This window comes from Halictus rubicundus, chromosome 17 (assembly GCF_050948215.1).
Source record: "Halictus rubicundus isolate RS-2024b chromosome 17, iyHalRubi1_principal, whole genome shotgun sequence".
Lineage (NCBI taxonomy): Eukaryota > Metazoa > Arthropoda > Insecta > Hymenoptera > Halictidae > Halictus > Halictus rubicundus.
The window spans coordinates 2,683,371-2,701,286 of record NC_135165.1 but is presented as its reverse complement, the minus strand read 5'-3'; the positions used below and the strand labels follow the sequence as shown (position 1 = coordinate 2,701,286).

General features: G+C 45.3%; 1 protein-coding gene across 4 annotated transcripts in view; it reads left to right on the top strand.

Annotated features, from left to right (window-relative positions):
* LOC143362702 (fibroblast growth factor 17) overlaps positions 1–17,916 on the top strand; it is a 117,539-nt gene that overhangs the window by 51,981 nt on the left and 47,642 nt on the right. The window contains exon 1 of one of the 4 annotated variants that reach the window (XM_076803089.1): positions 3,638–3,918. The exons of 1 other annotated variant lie outside the window; for it this stretch is intronic. In XM_076803089.1, the coding sequence (XP_076659204.1) occupies positions 3,899–3,918 (20 nt within the window). In that variant the 5' untranslated portion in view covers positions 3,638–3,898. Of the gene's footprint in view, positions 1–3,637; positions 3,919–4,252; positions 4,380–17,916 lie in introns of those variants that run through there. 2 more of the 4 variants (XM_076803093.1, XM_076803092.1) reach the window with 2 other exon arrangements.

The window sequence follows — 17,916 nt, the reverse complement described above, 5'->3', positions numbered from 1 at the left end:
TGATAATTTCATTATCGCGCGAGGTTGGGTCGACGATCGTACGCGTTTTCATTCTCTCGACGAGCCGAGCCGAATCAATGTTTATATTGTCGTTCATCGGTCTACGATTTTCTATAGGCAAAAAGAAAAACAGTTCGACCGCGTGTAATTAATTGTGGAGCGTCGATGCTCGGTTGTAAGTAGTTCCAGGCAAATCGACCTTCTCTGCGAATTATTTATTTTTACGACTTTTCTTAATGTGTACAACGTATTTTTCAGTATTTCTCGTTTTATTATTTTTTCTACGATTTTTCTACGGTTTTCTATAGGCAAAAAAAAAAACAGTTCGACCGCGTGTAATTAATTGTGGAGCGTCGATGCTCGGTTGTAAATAGTATCAGGCAAATTGACCTTCTCTGCGTACTATTTATTTTTACGACTTTTCTTAATGTGCGCAACGTATTTTTCAGTATTTCTCGTTTTAGTTTTTCTTTTCTACGATTTTTCTACGGTTTTCTATAGGCAAAAAAAAAAAACAGTTCGACCGCGTGTAATTAATTGTGGAGCGTCGATGCTCGGTTGTAAATAGTATCAGGCAAATTGATCTTCTCTGCGTACTATTTATTTTTACGACTTTTCTTAATGTGTACAACGTATTTTTCAGTATTTCTCGTTTTAGTTTTTTCTTCTAAGAAATATACGCGGCCTGTCCTACCCACCGCGGTGTTTAATCTTCTAAACAATCGGTATAAAAGAAATTGTGTAATAATGTAATATAATATAGGCATAGTCTGTGATGATTGTTCGAGCTTAGTGTAGGTTTCCCTCGCTTTTTCTCGATTCCGCGTCGAATCGCCGAAACGGAACGCGCCCGCCGGCTCGATTTCAACGTTTATCGAGATATATTAAAATAATCGTGCCGTTGACTTTCTTATGAAAACAAACCTCGACTGGTTGCAATTGCGTAACGTCGCGACTCGCGACGCGTCATCCTCGGCATGGCCGGGCGAATACGGAGAAGAAGACAGTCGTCTATAGGTGTGTACCGTAATTTATATCGCGAGACCGTCATTCTCGGTGTAAAATAAAAAAAAAATCATAAATATCGACGGAACGAAGAGAAAGAAAGGAAAACATCCGAGAATACAGAATGCCGCGCGTCCTCTTTCGTCGACGTCCAAAACATTTCTCTTGACGCGCGCGCGCGTCATTGATTATTCCGGATCGTTTACAAGTAGACTGCGAATCTTTACCCGCGAAATAAAAATTTACTGAAATAATACTGAATACTGAATATTGTATTTCTACTCCCATAATTTCAATAGCTCACGAAAGCAGATTTACAATAAAGATCGAAAGAATATCAAATTAGTCATTGCGACTAATGCTAGTGTTAAACTTTTTTAACGCATCCACGGTTTCGTTTTCACCCTGTTGTTTCACCGAGTGTTATAATGCAAAACGAGCAGTCTACTTATAAAAATGTGTGGTCTATTTGCAAACAATATAGAATTTTTCTCCTCTTTTCAAAATAGTATTAAGCTTCGAAGAACAGATACAGTAGATACATGACGAAAGTTTTCTTTTAGAAATGCTGTTGATACATAAGAACTGCACTGCAAGTGCACTGTAATAATGCAATGAAATTTCAAGCAATCTTTCGTGTTCCAGTAATTTCAATAATTTTTAGTTATTTTGAAACGAAAAATTCGGAATTGCCAAAACGAGCAGTCTACTTATAAAAATGTGTGGTCTATTTGCAAACAATATAGAATTTTTCTCCTCTTTTAAAAATACTATTACGCTTCGAAGAACAGATACAGTAGATACATGACGAAAGTTTTCTTTTAGAAATGCTGTTGATACATAAGAACTGCACTGCAAGTGCACTGTAATAATGCAATGAAATTTAAAGCAATCTTTCGTGTTCCAGTAATTTCAATAATTTTTAGTTATTTTGAAACGAAAAATTCGGAATTGCCAAAACGAGCAGTCTACTTATAAAAATGTGTGGTCTATTTGCAAACAATATAGAATTTTTCTCCTCTTTTAAAAATACTATTACGCTTCGAGGAACAGATACAGTAGATACATGACGAAAGTTTTCTTTTAGAAATGCTGTTGATACATAAGAACTGCACTGCAAGTGCACTGTAATAATGCAATGAAATTTCAAGCAATCTTTCGTGTTCCAGTAATTTCAATAATTTTTAGTTATTTTGAAACGAAAAATTCGGAATTGCCGTATCAGCTTGCGTACAATTTAAATAAATGAGAATATAACTTTGTGAATTGAAACAGAAAAAGTCCTAAATCCGTAATTTTTACGGGCTCGGTAAAAACAAACCCCTGCAGTACTCACCCTTTAGGGAAGCGTCCAACAGATCCGCAAACTATCTGCGGATCGCAGCCTCTGTGTCGCTCACCTTGGCCTGCAGAGAGATCGGTGGGGTAGGAAGCCGGGTGCACCCCCGGAGTATGGTAGAGGGGTGAGTGTTGAGCGTGTAGCAATCAGGCATGCAGGCAGGCATGCAGGCAGGGCAGGCAGGCAGGCAGGCAGGCAAGACACCGTTCGAAAAAGGGGTAACAGCTAGAAAGAAGTGAAAGGGGAGTAGCGTGTCGGTTAAGGGGAGGGGGGTAAAGCCTCTCTGGAGGGGCAAGCTCGTGTGCGTGCGAGAGTGGAGGGGTGGCAGGAGAGAGGGGTGGGGGTACGGTCTAGGCGAGCAACGGCAGCAGGGCAGCGACCAGGTAAGCGAGCAGCGAGCACTAGTGGGACCGCACGGCTTCGAGCGTGTCCGAAGTCTCGCAACCAGAGGCGGTTGTATATCGTAGCACTTCGCGTGGTACGGTTGTGTTGTTATGCCGCGCTGCAGTCGTCGCTGCGTTTCCGTCGTGCTCGTACAGTGTGACACAAGCCATCGACGCTCGGTCGTTCGCTCGTAAATCGTCCGATCTTCCCTGTGGGGAGAATCGAATCGTCGGGGGCCACCCCCGTGTGTTTCTTGTCCGGGTTGTTGGTGGAAAAAAAAAACAAGTGCCGCGACGGGTGCAGGTTGCATCACGAAAAAGGGTGTCTTTCTCACCTCGTCCGAACGAAAGCTCCTTTCTCTCTCTGTCTCTCTATTTTTCTCTGTCTCTCTCTCTCTCTCTCCTTCTCCCCATTTTTTTGCTCTCTCCCCGTGTGTTTCCTTCAGCCCCCGTTGACACGCCACTTTGGATGGGCGCCAACGATCCCCCGGCGACGCCACCTCGTCACGACGCTTCTGGCGCTGGTCCAAGTGCACGCGGTGTTCACCTGCGCTCTAACCGCCCCCATGTCCTCGGCGTCGATCATCCCGCGTCACGCTTTTGATCATCCCCGTCAACAGTGAGCTTTTCCCCCGGGGGTTGAACCGGAAGCGCCCGATGCGAGCGACGAGCCCGTTGACGGGTCCCTGGGCGATCCTGCGCGTGATCCACGGTGCTCGCGGTACAGTGCGCGAATCGATCCACGATCCACGGACGATCGGCCGTCGTCGTCGTCATCGTCGTACCGTTTCAGTGAATCCGACCGCAGTGCGACCCGCAAGGATATGTGACGTGTAAACGATAGATCTTTCGAGGATCGCCGTTTCTACACCGTTGTTTTGGTTCGTTCGATCGAACCGGTGGGTCGAGGAAACACTGTTCTTCTTTTCTCTGTCGTGTAACAGTGCGGAAAATCGAGTGAGACCGGCGCGCGCGCGCGCGACAAGAGAGGAGGCCATCGTGCGAAATTTATCGATCATCGACATCGCAACGGCACACGCGTACACACATACGCGTATACACGCATCGTTCGGTGGAAAGGAGTCCCGTCTCTGGATGCAAGGATTTTGAAAGTAGCTCCAGAAGGCCAGCCCGACGCAATGCGTCGACGCTGCTGACGCAACGCGCCTGGATGCGTCTCACTTTAAGCACGTGAGTGTTGTTTATTCAATTTTTCCCGGAGGATCGTTCCTTTTTTTTTTCCTATTTCGAGGGGTGTTCTCGCGGCCGGTTATCTCTTCGAGACGCCGAAGATGATTCGAAGGGGTAGACGGACGATCTCGGCTTCTCCGCCAAGGTACTCGGACACCTGAACGATCGTTACGCCCGCGCGGCTCGTGCGCCGACACGTGCTTGTTCGATTTGGTTCCAGAGTCGATCGACTCGCGCCTCGGTCGATCATAGTGTTGTTCGAGGTGTTGTTGCTGCTGTTGTTCGTTTGATGTTGTTGCTGGTGGTGGTGGTGGTAGTGGTCGCGAGTGACCGGTGGTGAATGATCTTGACTATCCGGCTGACAAAGGTTCTCGCATACGAATACTGGGATGACGTCCGCTTCGGATTACGCGCTCCTTTTACGATCTTGCCCATCCACATCGCCCAACGCGGAACCAAATGTAAGTGTCCCAGCATGCGTAACTGTGGGAGGACCGTTTGCTCGAAACTTCACTTCTCTTATCGTCGCGTCCGCGAGCCGATCGGGGGCGGTGAAATGTCCAGAAATGGAACTTTCAGTGTGAGGAAAATCTAAAATTATCTACAAAGATTTTCAACTCGGTTAACCTGTAAACTCTGGGCCGTGGAAATCTCGACAAACCTGGAACACGCGGCGCTCTCTTTTCCGAATCCAGTGGAAATGCTTGAACAGTCTCAACTTGCACGGGGAGAAATAATAGAAAATCCTCTGGACGGAGTGCAGAGAGAAAAAAATGGCGTTTGCGATCGTTTAAGAGCAAAAGTCGGTCGAGTTGCGTTACGCTTGGCTAACGGTATACTGAAAGCTGGCAGGGGTGAAACGTTAGGCAGACACGCTCAACAAAGTGCGCGCGAAAGAAACGTTTAATGTGATATTAATGTTTGTTGGCACACACGCGTGCGCTCTCGCCGCGCCGAGAGGAAATCACGTTATGTAAAACAGGAATTCGCGGCGCTGTATTCGACGTTTTATGAGCGATTCCGTGCTTCTTGGAAGCGTTCTGCGCGCGGACCGATTGAATGAAACTTGCTGATAGCATGATCGTCGTGTGTGCACCGGTCTCTCTCTCTCTCGCAATACTTCGCCCGTTGGCTGAATGCTGTTTTGACCCCGGTGAAAAATGATTGGACAAGCGGCAGCGCGCTGCATTTTCACGGTGCCGCGAACGACAATGCGACTCTCCTCGATTTTCGCCGCCGGGTGTCGTTACGCTTTTCTCGGAGCATGATTTTTGTAAATTGGATTTCGCCGCGTTCGCGGAATGGATCGGCTGATGTGGACGCAACAGGGAATCGATTCGAGAAGATCGATCAAATCTGACAGGAACGGGCGAGAAATAAAATTATTCGAGAGGGAACGTGGACGACACCGCTCGTGTTTCTCTTGAAGTCATTGTCTCATCTTACTGTCGCTCGTTGACAACGCGGACTGTCAGGTGATACAGTGAGCTGTCGATCGCGATAGGCGGCCGTTTATTTATAGATCGCGTCCTATAAATAAATCGTCGAACTTTTCGCGTTCGCTTTCGAGTTGGCGATTTCTCGAAATCGACGGGACCGGGTTCGATCGGCAAGCGCGATCGGCTCGTTCGAAGATGGCCAAACATGGATTTACGTTTCACGTGACCGACGGACAGCGAGAGATCGTCCACGGATGCGAGAACGCTCGCCGATAGGATTCCGTCACTTTGGTGGTTATCGAAAGCGATGGATTGTCAGTTGGAAAATCAGACGATACGTCGACGATAAGCCGACATATTTTAGATAAGTGAAACGCGCAATTAAAATGCTTTCTGGATGAGCCCCGTTCGATTAAGCAACGACCGCTCTCTGTTCGTCTCGCTCCCACGCTCTCGTCCCTCTGTTCTACTTTCGTCGCCGACTCGTTTTATCGTGTCCGTCGCGTCCCTCTATCTCTCTTCTCTTCTGTTCCCTTAAACACGAACGACGCTCTGATCAATTGGTGCACCGAGTCTCTTTCTTCCCGATGACGAATCAGATCGGAATAATTGCTTTTCTCTCTCACCGGCTAGACCGCCGATCTTCAAGCAAATTTCATCTAAAACCAGAACGAACCATCATCGACAGCTTTCCGACGTCGTCCAGCACATGATGATTTTTCTTTATTTTGAGTCTTAAAATTTATCTGCACGGAATTCGAGGTCAGTCGATTTTCCAGCTAGATCATGTTCAACTATCGGAATACCTTACGATAAAGCAACTATCTCTGGCGAGTTTCGTGGGATTCGCTACGTTTCATAGTGACGCGCGGTCAAATATTATTTTTATACATACCGAACACATGTTCAGATAACGCAGTATCAGTTTCCACCTCTTCCATCGCTATCGCCGCGGACAATCGCATTCGCTCCGAATTGTTCTTCCGTTTTCAGTTTTTTTCGTACAACAATCTCCCGCGACCGAAACGCATAGGATCGAACGTCACCGAACTATAGATCTCGGCCGCGGCGATGCTGCCGTCGTAATTTTCATGGTATTTTTTTTTGCATTTCAAAAGATCCCGGCCGTCACGAGCGTTCCGTGAAAATGACGCGACGAACCCGAAGAACCTCTGCCTACGCCGCGAACGCGCGTCAATATTTCGAACGTCTCGGTGTGCTAATATGAATAAACAAGCGAACACAAGAAAGATTTTAGTGGGCACGAATCCGGTTGTACCGATCGATAATGCACTTCGATCAACTATCCGCGCGCGCGCGCGTCATCGATTTGAACCTTGCACGTTCCCGCTACTATCCCGACCGGCGCATCCTCCGTCTGCTAGATTAAACAGAAAAATGTGTATCGGGACACTTGAGAAATCAATCAATTCAACTTCTCCTCGATCGAGACCAACGATTGCTATCTTTTCTCGAGGCGACGATCTATATCGAAGTTAAATTTTAATTCAATTCTGCGCCTGGAAGTCGTGATTTAATAACTGAAAATCACTAGCGGAAATATAGAGCATTGGGAAAGATTTAAAAATGTCGTTATCTCGTTAAAATTTGCGAAGTTGCAGGAAGAATTTCTGTATTTTTTTTTTTTTTATCTTGCACGGAGATTGACAATTTAATCCGCCAGTGTATAGAAAATGAAAGCCGCCGCGTCGTGTGTCAAATTTTGCCGATATCGAAACGATATCGCGAAGGAATTGCGACGGATTTGCCGAAAATTTGATGCAAATTTTCGCAGCTCTCCTAGCAGAGGACAACTGTTTTAAAAATTTTTAAACATGTATCGAGACCGTGCCCCATTGTTCGGTTCGATTGGCTATCTGATTTGTCGGTTTGTGAATGCAGCGAAGGCAGGAATGCCGCGAGTATTTTGGCACGGATTGTTCGTTCGACTCGCACTTGGGTACAGAATGTGGATGTTGAACGGAAGGCAATATCGGTACAAGTACGAGGGCAATCCAATCAGGAAAGCAAGGTCGTAGTAACGATATTATCCGCCTCGTGTCACGGATTGATATCGAATACTCGGACGGGCAAGGCTTCGTCAAACGGCTTCGATGCCAACGTGCAGCGTTCAAACTTTTTCCCTCGATTCCTCCGAATCAGCGGAATCCTAGCGTTCGTGTCGCCACGGTCTAACATTTCCGTATTCGACGAGAACAAAATTCATCTTCGTTCTTCAACACGAAAATAACACCGAAAGCTTCGGAAATTCTACTAAATTCCATATAAAAATCTGTAACTTGTATTCTTATCTCTTCTGGTAAAGAGTTCCGCCATTTTCAGAAAGACTAATTTTACTCGGAAGTGTCGACTTGTCAACGTTGTGCAAAATAATATCTGAAAGGTTCTTCTTCGTGTGAATTCATCAATATAGAATAGACATAGTAGAAACGATGCACAAAAATCGGCAGTCTGCTTATCAACGTTTCGTGTTAATTAAAGCGTAAAGATCGAAAATTGCCCGGGGATCTCGGCCAAGGATCTCTAACGATCTCGAACGGTTAATAAATCATCGGTTTCAATGGAAGTAAAGAAGGGAAGGGAAGGGAAGGGAAGGGAACGCGAAGCAAATAAAAAGGGCGGTTACATCACGATCGGAAAGAAGAATCGAACAATACGGGCTTCGCAACACAAATTGAAACCACTTCACACCTGGAGATGAGTCAAACGAGCAGCTCGGAAACGTGCCGGTCGGAAGATCAAATACTTGGAATTCTGGGAACACCGAAAAAGAAAGAGAGAGAGAGGGAGAGAGAGAAAAGAAAACGAAGGAAGAATCCTCTATCATGCAATAGACGCTTCTACGCGTTTAACGTCCCCTGTTAGATAAAGTTGGAGGCGCTCGTACACCTGCTATAGTCGGAGAAGTATTAATGCCCGCGTACGAGAGCCTTTACTCAGCACATTATCGAGCCAAGTAATTGACCAAATTACTGATAAGAAATTGCCGGACGATTTCTGGGAAAATTACTCCCGTGCCGTCGTCGTCGTCGTCGTCGTCGTCGTCGCGTCTGCTGCCACAGGTAGGGAGCATAAGCAGTGAGTGCTCTCGACTATCCGAAGTCGAAGGTTGAAACGACGATAAAGGTAATGGATCTTCTATTAGACCACCAAATATGCCCGGTAGAGAAGAGAGTCTTTCCACTCAGCGTTTCTCAGCCTCTAATCGGAAATTAAGGGACACTACTCCCCGATATTTACAGTTAAGTGACACCTAAGTGAATTAGGGGCTTATTAAATCGGGGAAATACAGATTTCGAAAGACTATTTATGGATCTGAGCGAACGCCCCGCGACCTCACCTCGACGCTTAGGTTACCGTAAACTGTGAAAAACCCGGGGACCATATCTCCACGATGCAGCTACACTAAATTAATATCGTTTACCATATTCCTTTCTACGTCACGTGTGATTTAGATTCCTATTTTCTCTCATCAGCACCATTCCCGTAAACACTGTTACACAATTGTCAGTCACTTCTCTCGCGTGTTTAATCGTTATTTAAAATACGAGGAATGTGAGTAGAACGTGACGTTTCTGTCACGTCATTGTTACGCTCCACCTTATTTTCTTCCATCGTTATTTCCGTCCGTGAAACCGCGTAGTTTTTCTTCGAATCGGTCGTGTCGTGTGCTAATGACTCATTGATGAATGCCATTGATAACTTTTTGCCACTGTTAAAAACGTAAGAACGGGAGTACGCGGTGCGAGAAAAAAATTGTTTATTCTGCATCCTGTGTGCCTACACACGCCGCTCAAGGAGTCTATAAGTAATGAATGGAACCGAGTGCGTGACACAAGGCGGAGTATAATTATGAACATTATGTAACAGTGCAAATAACGGGAAGAAAAAGTAAATGTCACACGGCGTTATCTCTCGGCGTCCAGCGAAAATGTGTTAGAGAGCCGACCAACGGATTCGGTCGTTAACTTGCAAATCGATTGACAAATCGGCACCAGATCGAACCGGTACAGAAATTCTCGAAAATTTCGAGAACGCGTCTCTCACAGTCGTTCGCTACGTCTTGAAACAGACTCTAGAGTAAAAAAACAAACATTACCATGTTAATTAAATTTCTGAAATAATTCCATTTCCTTGTTGTTCAACTCATTTTCGAAACCGCAGTCTAAAAGGCGGAAAGAAGGTGGCTGCAGTGCGAGGTCAAGGCTGCGGGGTTAAAAAATTTCCCGGCGAAATTGCCGCAGCTCTCGAGCTCTGTCGGTGACGTAAAAGTACCGTAATGCGAATTTTTATGGAAAATAAAAATCGGAAGCTGCGTAGGAATATTAGAACTGGTGAACATATCGGTGCAAAAGTTATCGTCGAGACCGGCTCGGAGAGGCGTGAATAAATAAATTGGAAGAGTCCTGAAAGGATAACGACTGCAACCTGTCCGGATAAAACGATCTACTAGTCTCCGGGTGGGATCGGTTGCGGTGTTACAGCCACGGTAGACGGCATGCAGGCGAGAAATTGACTGTTCACGGTGGTTGACTTATTCGTGTTGGTAGCAGAGAGTCGGGTCTGGAGTCAGATTGAGTTTTGACCTCGAGGCAAACGTCGGAGGTGCTCCAGCGGCCGCGACGCGTGCTTGCGGCTGCGTGCTACCGGTGTTCCCAGTCTTAGCGGTGCGTCTGTGCATGTAGAACATGCACATGCAGAAAGTAATGTGCTGCCTCGAAGGATATTTACATCCGGTGTGCGTTACGGGTCATAAGTTGAATCGGTGTAAGATGACAACTGATCCGCCAGAATTACACTCGCGTGGCTACCGAGGCTGCTCGCCTAAGCTGTCCTTAGCCTGCGAGCCTAAGCTGACCAGTTTAGCTTCCTGTATCAATCGTTTCCTCAAAATACGTATTTTTCTCTTACTGGGCTTGATCAAAGAAGGGATTGCAGACCTCGGCTCAAAAATTGCTGGGACTCCACACTTTGAACAATTGAACAAGCTAGAGTTAGAGAGAAAACTGTTTAACACTAGGTTTACGGGGCACTAAACATGCCTATTCTACATTTACTGTCTACCCAAATTTCCAGGCATTTCTTTTCCAACAAAGAAATACATTTCTCAGTCGTGCATCTTCGCAATTTCGATGATTGTGGACTCGGAATACCAGAACCCGTCATTCTGTCGAGTGAACCTCAACACTAGGTTTACGGAGCACAAAAAGTGACTATTTTGCATTACTTTAGAAAAATACCAAAACAAGTGCTACCCACATTTTTAGCAATATTTTAAAAATAATCTATACCCAAAGAGAAATCAATTTGCTAAATTATTTCTCGTGCATGCAACCTTGGAGTCTCAATAATTTTAAATTAAAAATACTAGAACCCGTCATCTTGACGGGTCCCGAGCACCTAGTGTTAAGGTTACTGTTACGAGCAAATACATTAAACGGGTGAAGCGGTAGACGTGCCGGTCGCAGAACCCTTCGATTACGCGGCACAGCCAAATGGGTGATCGTGGTGGCGAATAAGCATCGTCTGTCGTCCAGCGAAGAAATAAATAATTCCGCGTATCGCATCATTGGCAACAAAAGGCTGGTCCGATGGATCGTAACTCGTGGTCGGCACAATGAGCCTACGATTCGCTTAGCCGGCCAACGAAAGTGCATTATCGAAAGAGAAAATAATTCTTCGGAGAACGACGACCAAGTAGAGCCATAGAGAGCACACGACATCGATCCATTCGAGTCGGGATCGGTCCCGGGGGGTGTACAAAAGGCGTCGGGCAAAGTAGCCGCCACAACCCTCTCTCTCTCTCTCTCTTTCTTCAGCTCGGGAAACCTTAGAATGTGGTTTTCCGGGGAACGAGCAGCGTCGTTGTCTAGTGTCTAGGTTGATGGATCCCGGTGGAACGGGAGCAAGGCGCGACGGCACGCTCCGGAAACGAGAAGTATACACGTGTACGATTAGCCCCCGTCCATTACCCGCGGGAGGGTTGGAGAGGAGAGGGTTGGGGAGGTATCTCTTTTCATTTCTTTCGGTTTTTTTCACTATTAGGCGGGCAGAGTCGACAGAGGCGAGCGCCAAGACGCGGGCCATTTCTGACGGTCGTTAACCGAACGCCGAGGCCGCATCGGGATCGGGCTATTGCACTTTTAATGTTGCATCCCTGGGAAATATCCAAGATTTTTCGCCGCAAAAGAAATACCCCGGGCCATATGGAGAGGAGAGCACACCGGTCCGGGGAGAACGCGCAAACGGTATAGCGTACACACGCTGTGTACGCGCGCATGTATATAAAGTATAAAAGGATATACGAGAGCGAGGAACACAGTCGCATAGGTTCGCACGGACGCGGACGGGGTCCCGTGCTCGCTCGCACACGGTTCCCACCCTCGCGAAATAATGGGGATCGTTCGTTCGCCTCTTCTGCCCACGCGCTCGCGTGGCAGGACTCATTGTTCTCCGACAGACGACAGGGAAATACGTAAAGCTCTCTTCTTGCGATCGATTATGCGGCACCCTTTCTTCCCTTTTCTTTTTTTTTTTTTTTTTTTTTTTGTTTTGTTGCGACGTGTCACGGGACAACTCGGTTTTTGCCATCCTCGCGTCGCCTCACGCCGCCCCGTGCCGATTCCACGTGCGAAAAAACCGAGACCATGTTTCATAGCGATCCCCCTTCAGCTATCCTGGCAATTTTCGAATTCTTCGACCACTCACCCCGCTCTGAAAATATTCAAATTAAATGATTTATTTCGATTGCATACGCTAACGAGCAAAACCGAGTCTACACTATTCGAAGCAACATAACTTTTTAAAAATTCGATCAAATGACTTGAATTTTACTGAGAAGTTTGAAGGATTAGTTTATTGGACGAGGTGTAAAAAATTTTTGAAAAAAATTTGAATCGGTCGGAAACGCAAAAGAAATAGTAAAAGTTGGTTCTTTTAGCTTTTTTATCTGTGCCTGTATTGAACATTTAAAGAATGTATTTGATTCGCTCGAATAAATTATATCCGTGCTGAAAATTTCACCGATATTGGTTAACTCGTTTACGAGTTATAAACGATGAAAAGTGCGATTTTACGTCGAAAATCGTGAAAAATGGCAATTTTTCCACTTTCAGTCGTTTGATCTAATTTTTAAAAAGTTATGTTGCTTCAAATAGTGTAGACTCAGTTTTGCTCGTTAGTGTACTCGTTGTCTGCAACAGCCCGGTGCCATTTATTAGATAACCTGAAGAAGCGTATTGGTGGATCGAATAGTTTGGATAATCGGCGAGTTAACACTGATTGACAGTGATTTTTGACTAGGTTTCGAAAATCATTTTGTATTGCGACGTATCTTGATAAACTGAATTTTATTAGGATCTATAGAATTCAGGAGGGTTAAGACAGCCATCCCCTATAATACATTTCGGTTTCATTAATTACATTACACTGATTTTGTGAGAATCTCCGGGATTGATTTTTGGCACTTCACGTGTTAAGATAGCACGGGTCCATTGGTTGCCTCGCTTATGACAGCTGGGTATCCTGTAAATTTTTATTGGAACATCAAAGGGAGAATGAGATTTTATTCCCTGAAAGATTGCAATTCTTCAGTTATTTGTTATTTGCTTACGCACGTGACGAGCCTATCACTTTATGCTCCGGATCTGCCGTTGAATGGAAAGCAATTGTGGTGGATGAGATTCTACTTTGCTATTGGCACAAAGAAAATGATAACGGTGCTTTCGTATCTATCTCTACTTTTATCGAGTATTTTTCAAACGATTCTATCGTCGGCGAGAAGTGCTTGTACATACAAAAAGATTTCTTGTTGCATTGTTTTTTTTATGCTTGATGTAAACAGGTATAAACTTGCTGATTTAACATCGATTCCGTCATTTTTCCCCATGTGTTTAGGCACACGCATGTTTTTATTTACCACACGAGTCTTTGTATCACCTCCGAAACTCGAAAGTTTCGACGTAATCGATTATGTATGGATTGCGTCAAAAATTTGTTTTTTTTTCGATGATGATCGAGCCCGGATAATCGGAGACGATCATTTGTTAACATTAAGACGATCGTTTTCCTGTTTTGACTTGGCGCGAGCGACTCGTGAATTAATATGCAAACAACGGGAACATATACAATGTGCGCGTATGCGGGACCGCGAATAGGCAAATACCGAGGCAGTGGAAAGTTTTGCGTTAACAAATAGAGAAAACGTGTCAGAAATCTAACTGTGAGAGCTTGTCGTAAAAATATTAGGTCATCGTCGTGCTACTAAAATTCACTCTGCTCGCTGTATACTTCTGACAAACGGGAATAATTAACGCCGGAAGTATCAAACGCGAAGAGTAGCAACAATTCGTGAGATTTTGTAAAAATCGGTAACAGTGCGTTGAGATTTCGCGCAATCATTATCGCGAATATGCTCGCACAGTTGACTTTGACCCATTTGATAGTTCCAGTGTTAATTGCAATGTTAATGTGTGTAGGTGGTTAGAGCGTGTTCTCGAATTAACATAAATATTGTGTCTGTTTGCTTCTCCTTAGAACCTTTGGTCAATTCTATTTGCATAATCGAAGGAATTTAGCCTCGAACTCCGGAGTAAACACAGAACTTCGCTAAAAAATGTTTTTTAGCTATTTAGACCACCTTGAAAAATTAGGGAACGATACCTGAAAAATTTGACCCCTGCAAATTGATACGCATTTACAAAATTTTCTAATTTGCCCATCTCACGAGTAAGAACATTTTAACTAAATAAGATATTAAAACGGCTGTTAGTTAAAGAGGCCAATAATTTTTAAAAATGCTTGCCGCGCCTTTGTCGCTCGGAGAATCAACCGAACTATGTTCTTCGCACCCTATGTTTATCGAACAACAATGAAAGGTAGCGAAACACGATGAGACCATACCGTTCATCAACCGATTCCGATTAATGTAAAGAAGGGAAGACGCACTCGGACGGTATTCACACGTGTAAAACACGCGAACGAGGGATCGAGGAACGGCAAATAATTGCCAGGCGCAGTGGTTCAATTAAAAAGTTAATCAGCCCGTTCCGTGGACGAGAGGCGATCCTCCGGGAGGAATACCGATGGAAAGAGGAGCCAGAAAGAAGAGATAGAAGAGAGAGAGAAAGAGAGACAACGCGTCACGGCTTTCGTCGGTATCCTTGACGCATGATTTCCGATCCTGTTTACAATTATTATTCCGTTAAAGAGGCCAATCACCGTCCCTCGAATAGACAGAACGACTTGTAATTAATTCTCCCACAGCGGAGCCTGATCGATTCGTTCAACACTTTGTTCAACCCTTGCCCCGAGGATGCACATCTCAAGCATGGCAGCGGTTAGTATACTGCTTGATTCGAGCTAATATGTCAATGTCCTTCAATTACTACCGAAAGAGTTTTCGATTTGAATCATTAGAAGAATTTCCGAATATTTTTCTGCTCTCACAATGAAGTTGTTAAAGAAAGTTTCAACTTCCGAGAGTTGACTTTCAGTGATAAATTTGTCGAAGATGACCCCGTTTCTCTCGCGATCCGATGGGAGGATACGTTCGGCCGAGCTATTCAAATTCGAGGAGTCGGCGTTACAGATTCGCCTGAGCGCCGATATCTCAATTAAGGATAAATGAAAGGCGGCTATAAAGGTAGATTTATACCCAGATATAAACGCTGTGGGGTCAGCTATGAATCGTTTATTGGTGTAGAACGAAAGAAGAAGAAGAAGAAGAAGTAAAAAAAAAAAGAAAAAAGAAAAACGCCGCTCGATAACCTAGGTTAAAAAGCGGCGACGAGCCGCGTCGTTCCATTTCGGTCTGGAGAATAACGAGCTAGACCACTCGTAAAAAGTTTGGTCGGCGGAATATTCGTCTGTGGCCCGTCCTTCGAGACAGTGGTAAAATCCTGCTGCTCGTCCAGAGACAGCAGTTTCCCTCGGAAGAACGGTGTAAATCTTGCGCTCCTCTGGCCGATATTGTTAATGATCGTGTAAATCACCGTGAACGGCCGCGTAACACGAACGGTATGGGACCGGGGGCCCCGATGAATCCGACTACCACCATGCACACACGCCGTCGTTCTACTATAAGGGTGGAACAGACAGGACATGAAAGTCGGCCCCCATAGCCGCCTTGTTATACTATGTCCTGATGACGTTACCGCGAATCCGGGACGCGCCCGCTAACGAGTGTCTTCTGCAGAAACTGTCCCGACGGCGATTCATTTTTTACGCCGTGAAAGTTTAATGGAATGCCAACGGCGATGACAGCCCCGCCGAACATGAAATAACCACGCCGAGATTAGACGCTAATTCAGTAATACTTCTACCGGCAAACCTAACCCCGATCGCGTTTTCCAACCCCTTCTCTTCTTCATTTTTACCCTGACAAACCGGGCACGCATTTTCAACAATATTTTGTCGCCGTCGGTGACAATGTTTCTTCTTGAAATCGTGTCGACGAGCCACCGTGTGTTCTGCCATGATTTTTGGGAAATTAGTTCTAATGCTTTCTAAGCGATTTTACTGTGCAAATTATTCTAGTGTAACGATGGTTTCTCTATTTTATTTAATTGATTCAATGGTCCTGAACCTAGTCAATAAGGACATTCATTTTACATGGAAACAGTTGAGCGTCGAGCAAGTGTTTTGAGAATGGAACGTCAAAAAATGTAGAGCGCCGGTTAATTTTTATCCGGTGATATCAATTCGTTGGAAAGTTGTTCGCAAAGAATGGGACTCGAAGCACCAGGAAAACAAGAAAAAGAAATCGATTTTCGAAGTTCCGGTGCTCCCCTAACCGACATGCATAACAGTTTTCCCTGACGCATCTATGCACCTAAAGTTTGCGCATCTACAATTCTCGGTAGCACTTGTTTCTTGAGGCACTTCCACGCCTAGGGGGTGATAGAAGAGGGTGCATCGGGCGAGTTAGTCTTCGGGGTGTAACAATTTTCCATTATTGAGAGTCTTGTTTACAAATTGAACTTACCGGAGTCGATCGTGTTCTTCGGATAACGGCAGTCATCGACTTTAGTTTAGAGTATTGCCCCTACTGACTCCCATCTCTCTCGCCCCCCGCCCCCGGGCCAGCCATGCCCCTTTGACGGGGGAGGAGGGGGTGGTAACCCTGAGTCCGGCGGACACTTCCAGTTCGTGGCAAGTTTTCGGGCGCCACCGAGGGAAAAGTTTATCCCGCTGACTTGTCGCGAGTTACCCGCGCGCGTCTTGTTTTGTCCGTGTTCTCCATCCCCCTTTCTGCTCTCTTATCCACCCCCGCAAACCGCCTCGAACGGCCATCGAACCCAGAATCCCCGTCACGTAACTCGCCGCCGCCGCCGCCGTCGACGTCGACGTCGGCGTCGTCGTCGTCGACGACGTCGGGCAGAAATTCGAATTGCTCGGTTCGCATGTTGTTGCTACGGTTACGGCGAAAATGCAAAACGAAAAATCGGACCCCTACCCCGACCCGACCCGGGGGCGAGTTTTCGCTCGGGTAGTTTTCACCGTGCATGAAAATGCGCATTTCACAAAGTATCTCGCCCGCGAGGATACCCCTTCTCGATTCTTTCCCGAACACGGTCCGGAATTTACGATACGCGTCGCGCAACTTTCGAAACGCCGACCGGAAAAATCCTCGCGAACGATCGGCACCGCCGTGAACGACCCTCGTTGCCAGACTTTTGCGAGACTGATGGATCTGCGATCCAGTTTTTCCCGATCCCACCTCGGTTTCCGGTATGTTTCCCATTGAAATTTGACTAGAAGGTTTCCGTGTTTCGGTGTTCGATGGGACCGAGTTTGTCGGACGAAAGTTTGTGCAAACGTCGATTTTTGCCGGGACAGCGTTGCGCGAACTTGGGGCCGAATTGTTTTTGGAAACTCGCGTTTTGTCAATTCTTTACCAGTGGTCCTCTTTACGAGAGACTTAGACTTTTAGAATAGCATATTTTGGTATTTTACAAAGAAAGGGAACGGAATGACGCAGAATTGGTCGTGGATTGTAAACTCGTTTCTAAAATAGAGCAGATAGCAATTTAATCTCTTAATTTAATTTCTTCTACCAGAGAAATAATACTCAAGGGAACGGAAAGATGCAGAATTGGTCGTGGATTGTAAACTCGTTTCTAAAATAGAGCAGATAGCAATTTAATCTCTTAATTTAATTTCTTCTACCAGAGAAATAATACTCAAGGGAACGGAAAGATGCAGAATTGGTCGTGGATTGTAAACTCGTTTCTAAAATAGAGCAGATAGCAATTTAATCTCTTAATTTAATTTCTTCTACCAGAGAAATAATACTCAAGGGAACGGAATGATGCAGAATTGGTCGTGGATTGTAAATTCGTTTCTACAATAGAGCAGATAGCAATTTCATCTCTTAATTTAATTTCTTCTACCAGAGAAATAATACTCGAGGGAACGGAATGATGCAGAATTGGTCGTGGATTGTAAATTCGTTTCTACAATAGAGCAGATAGCAATTTAATCTCTGAATTTAATTTCTTCTACCAGAGAAATAATACTCTGGAGCTAGAGAGCTCGC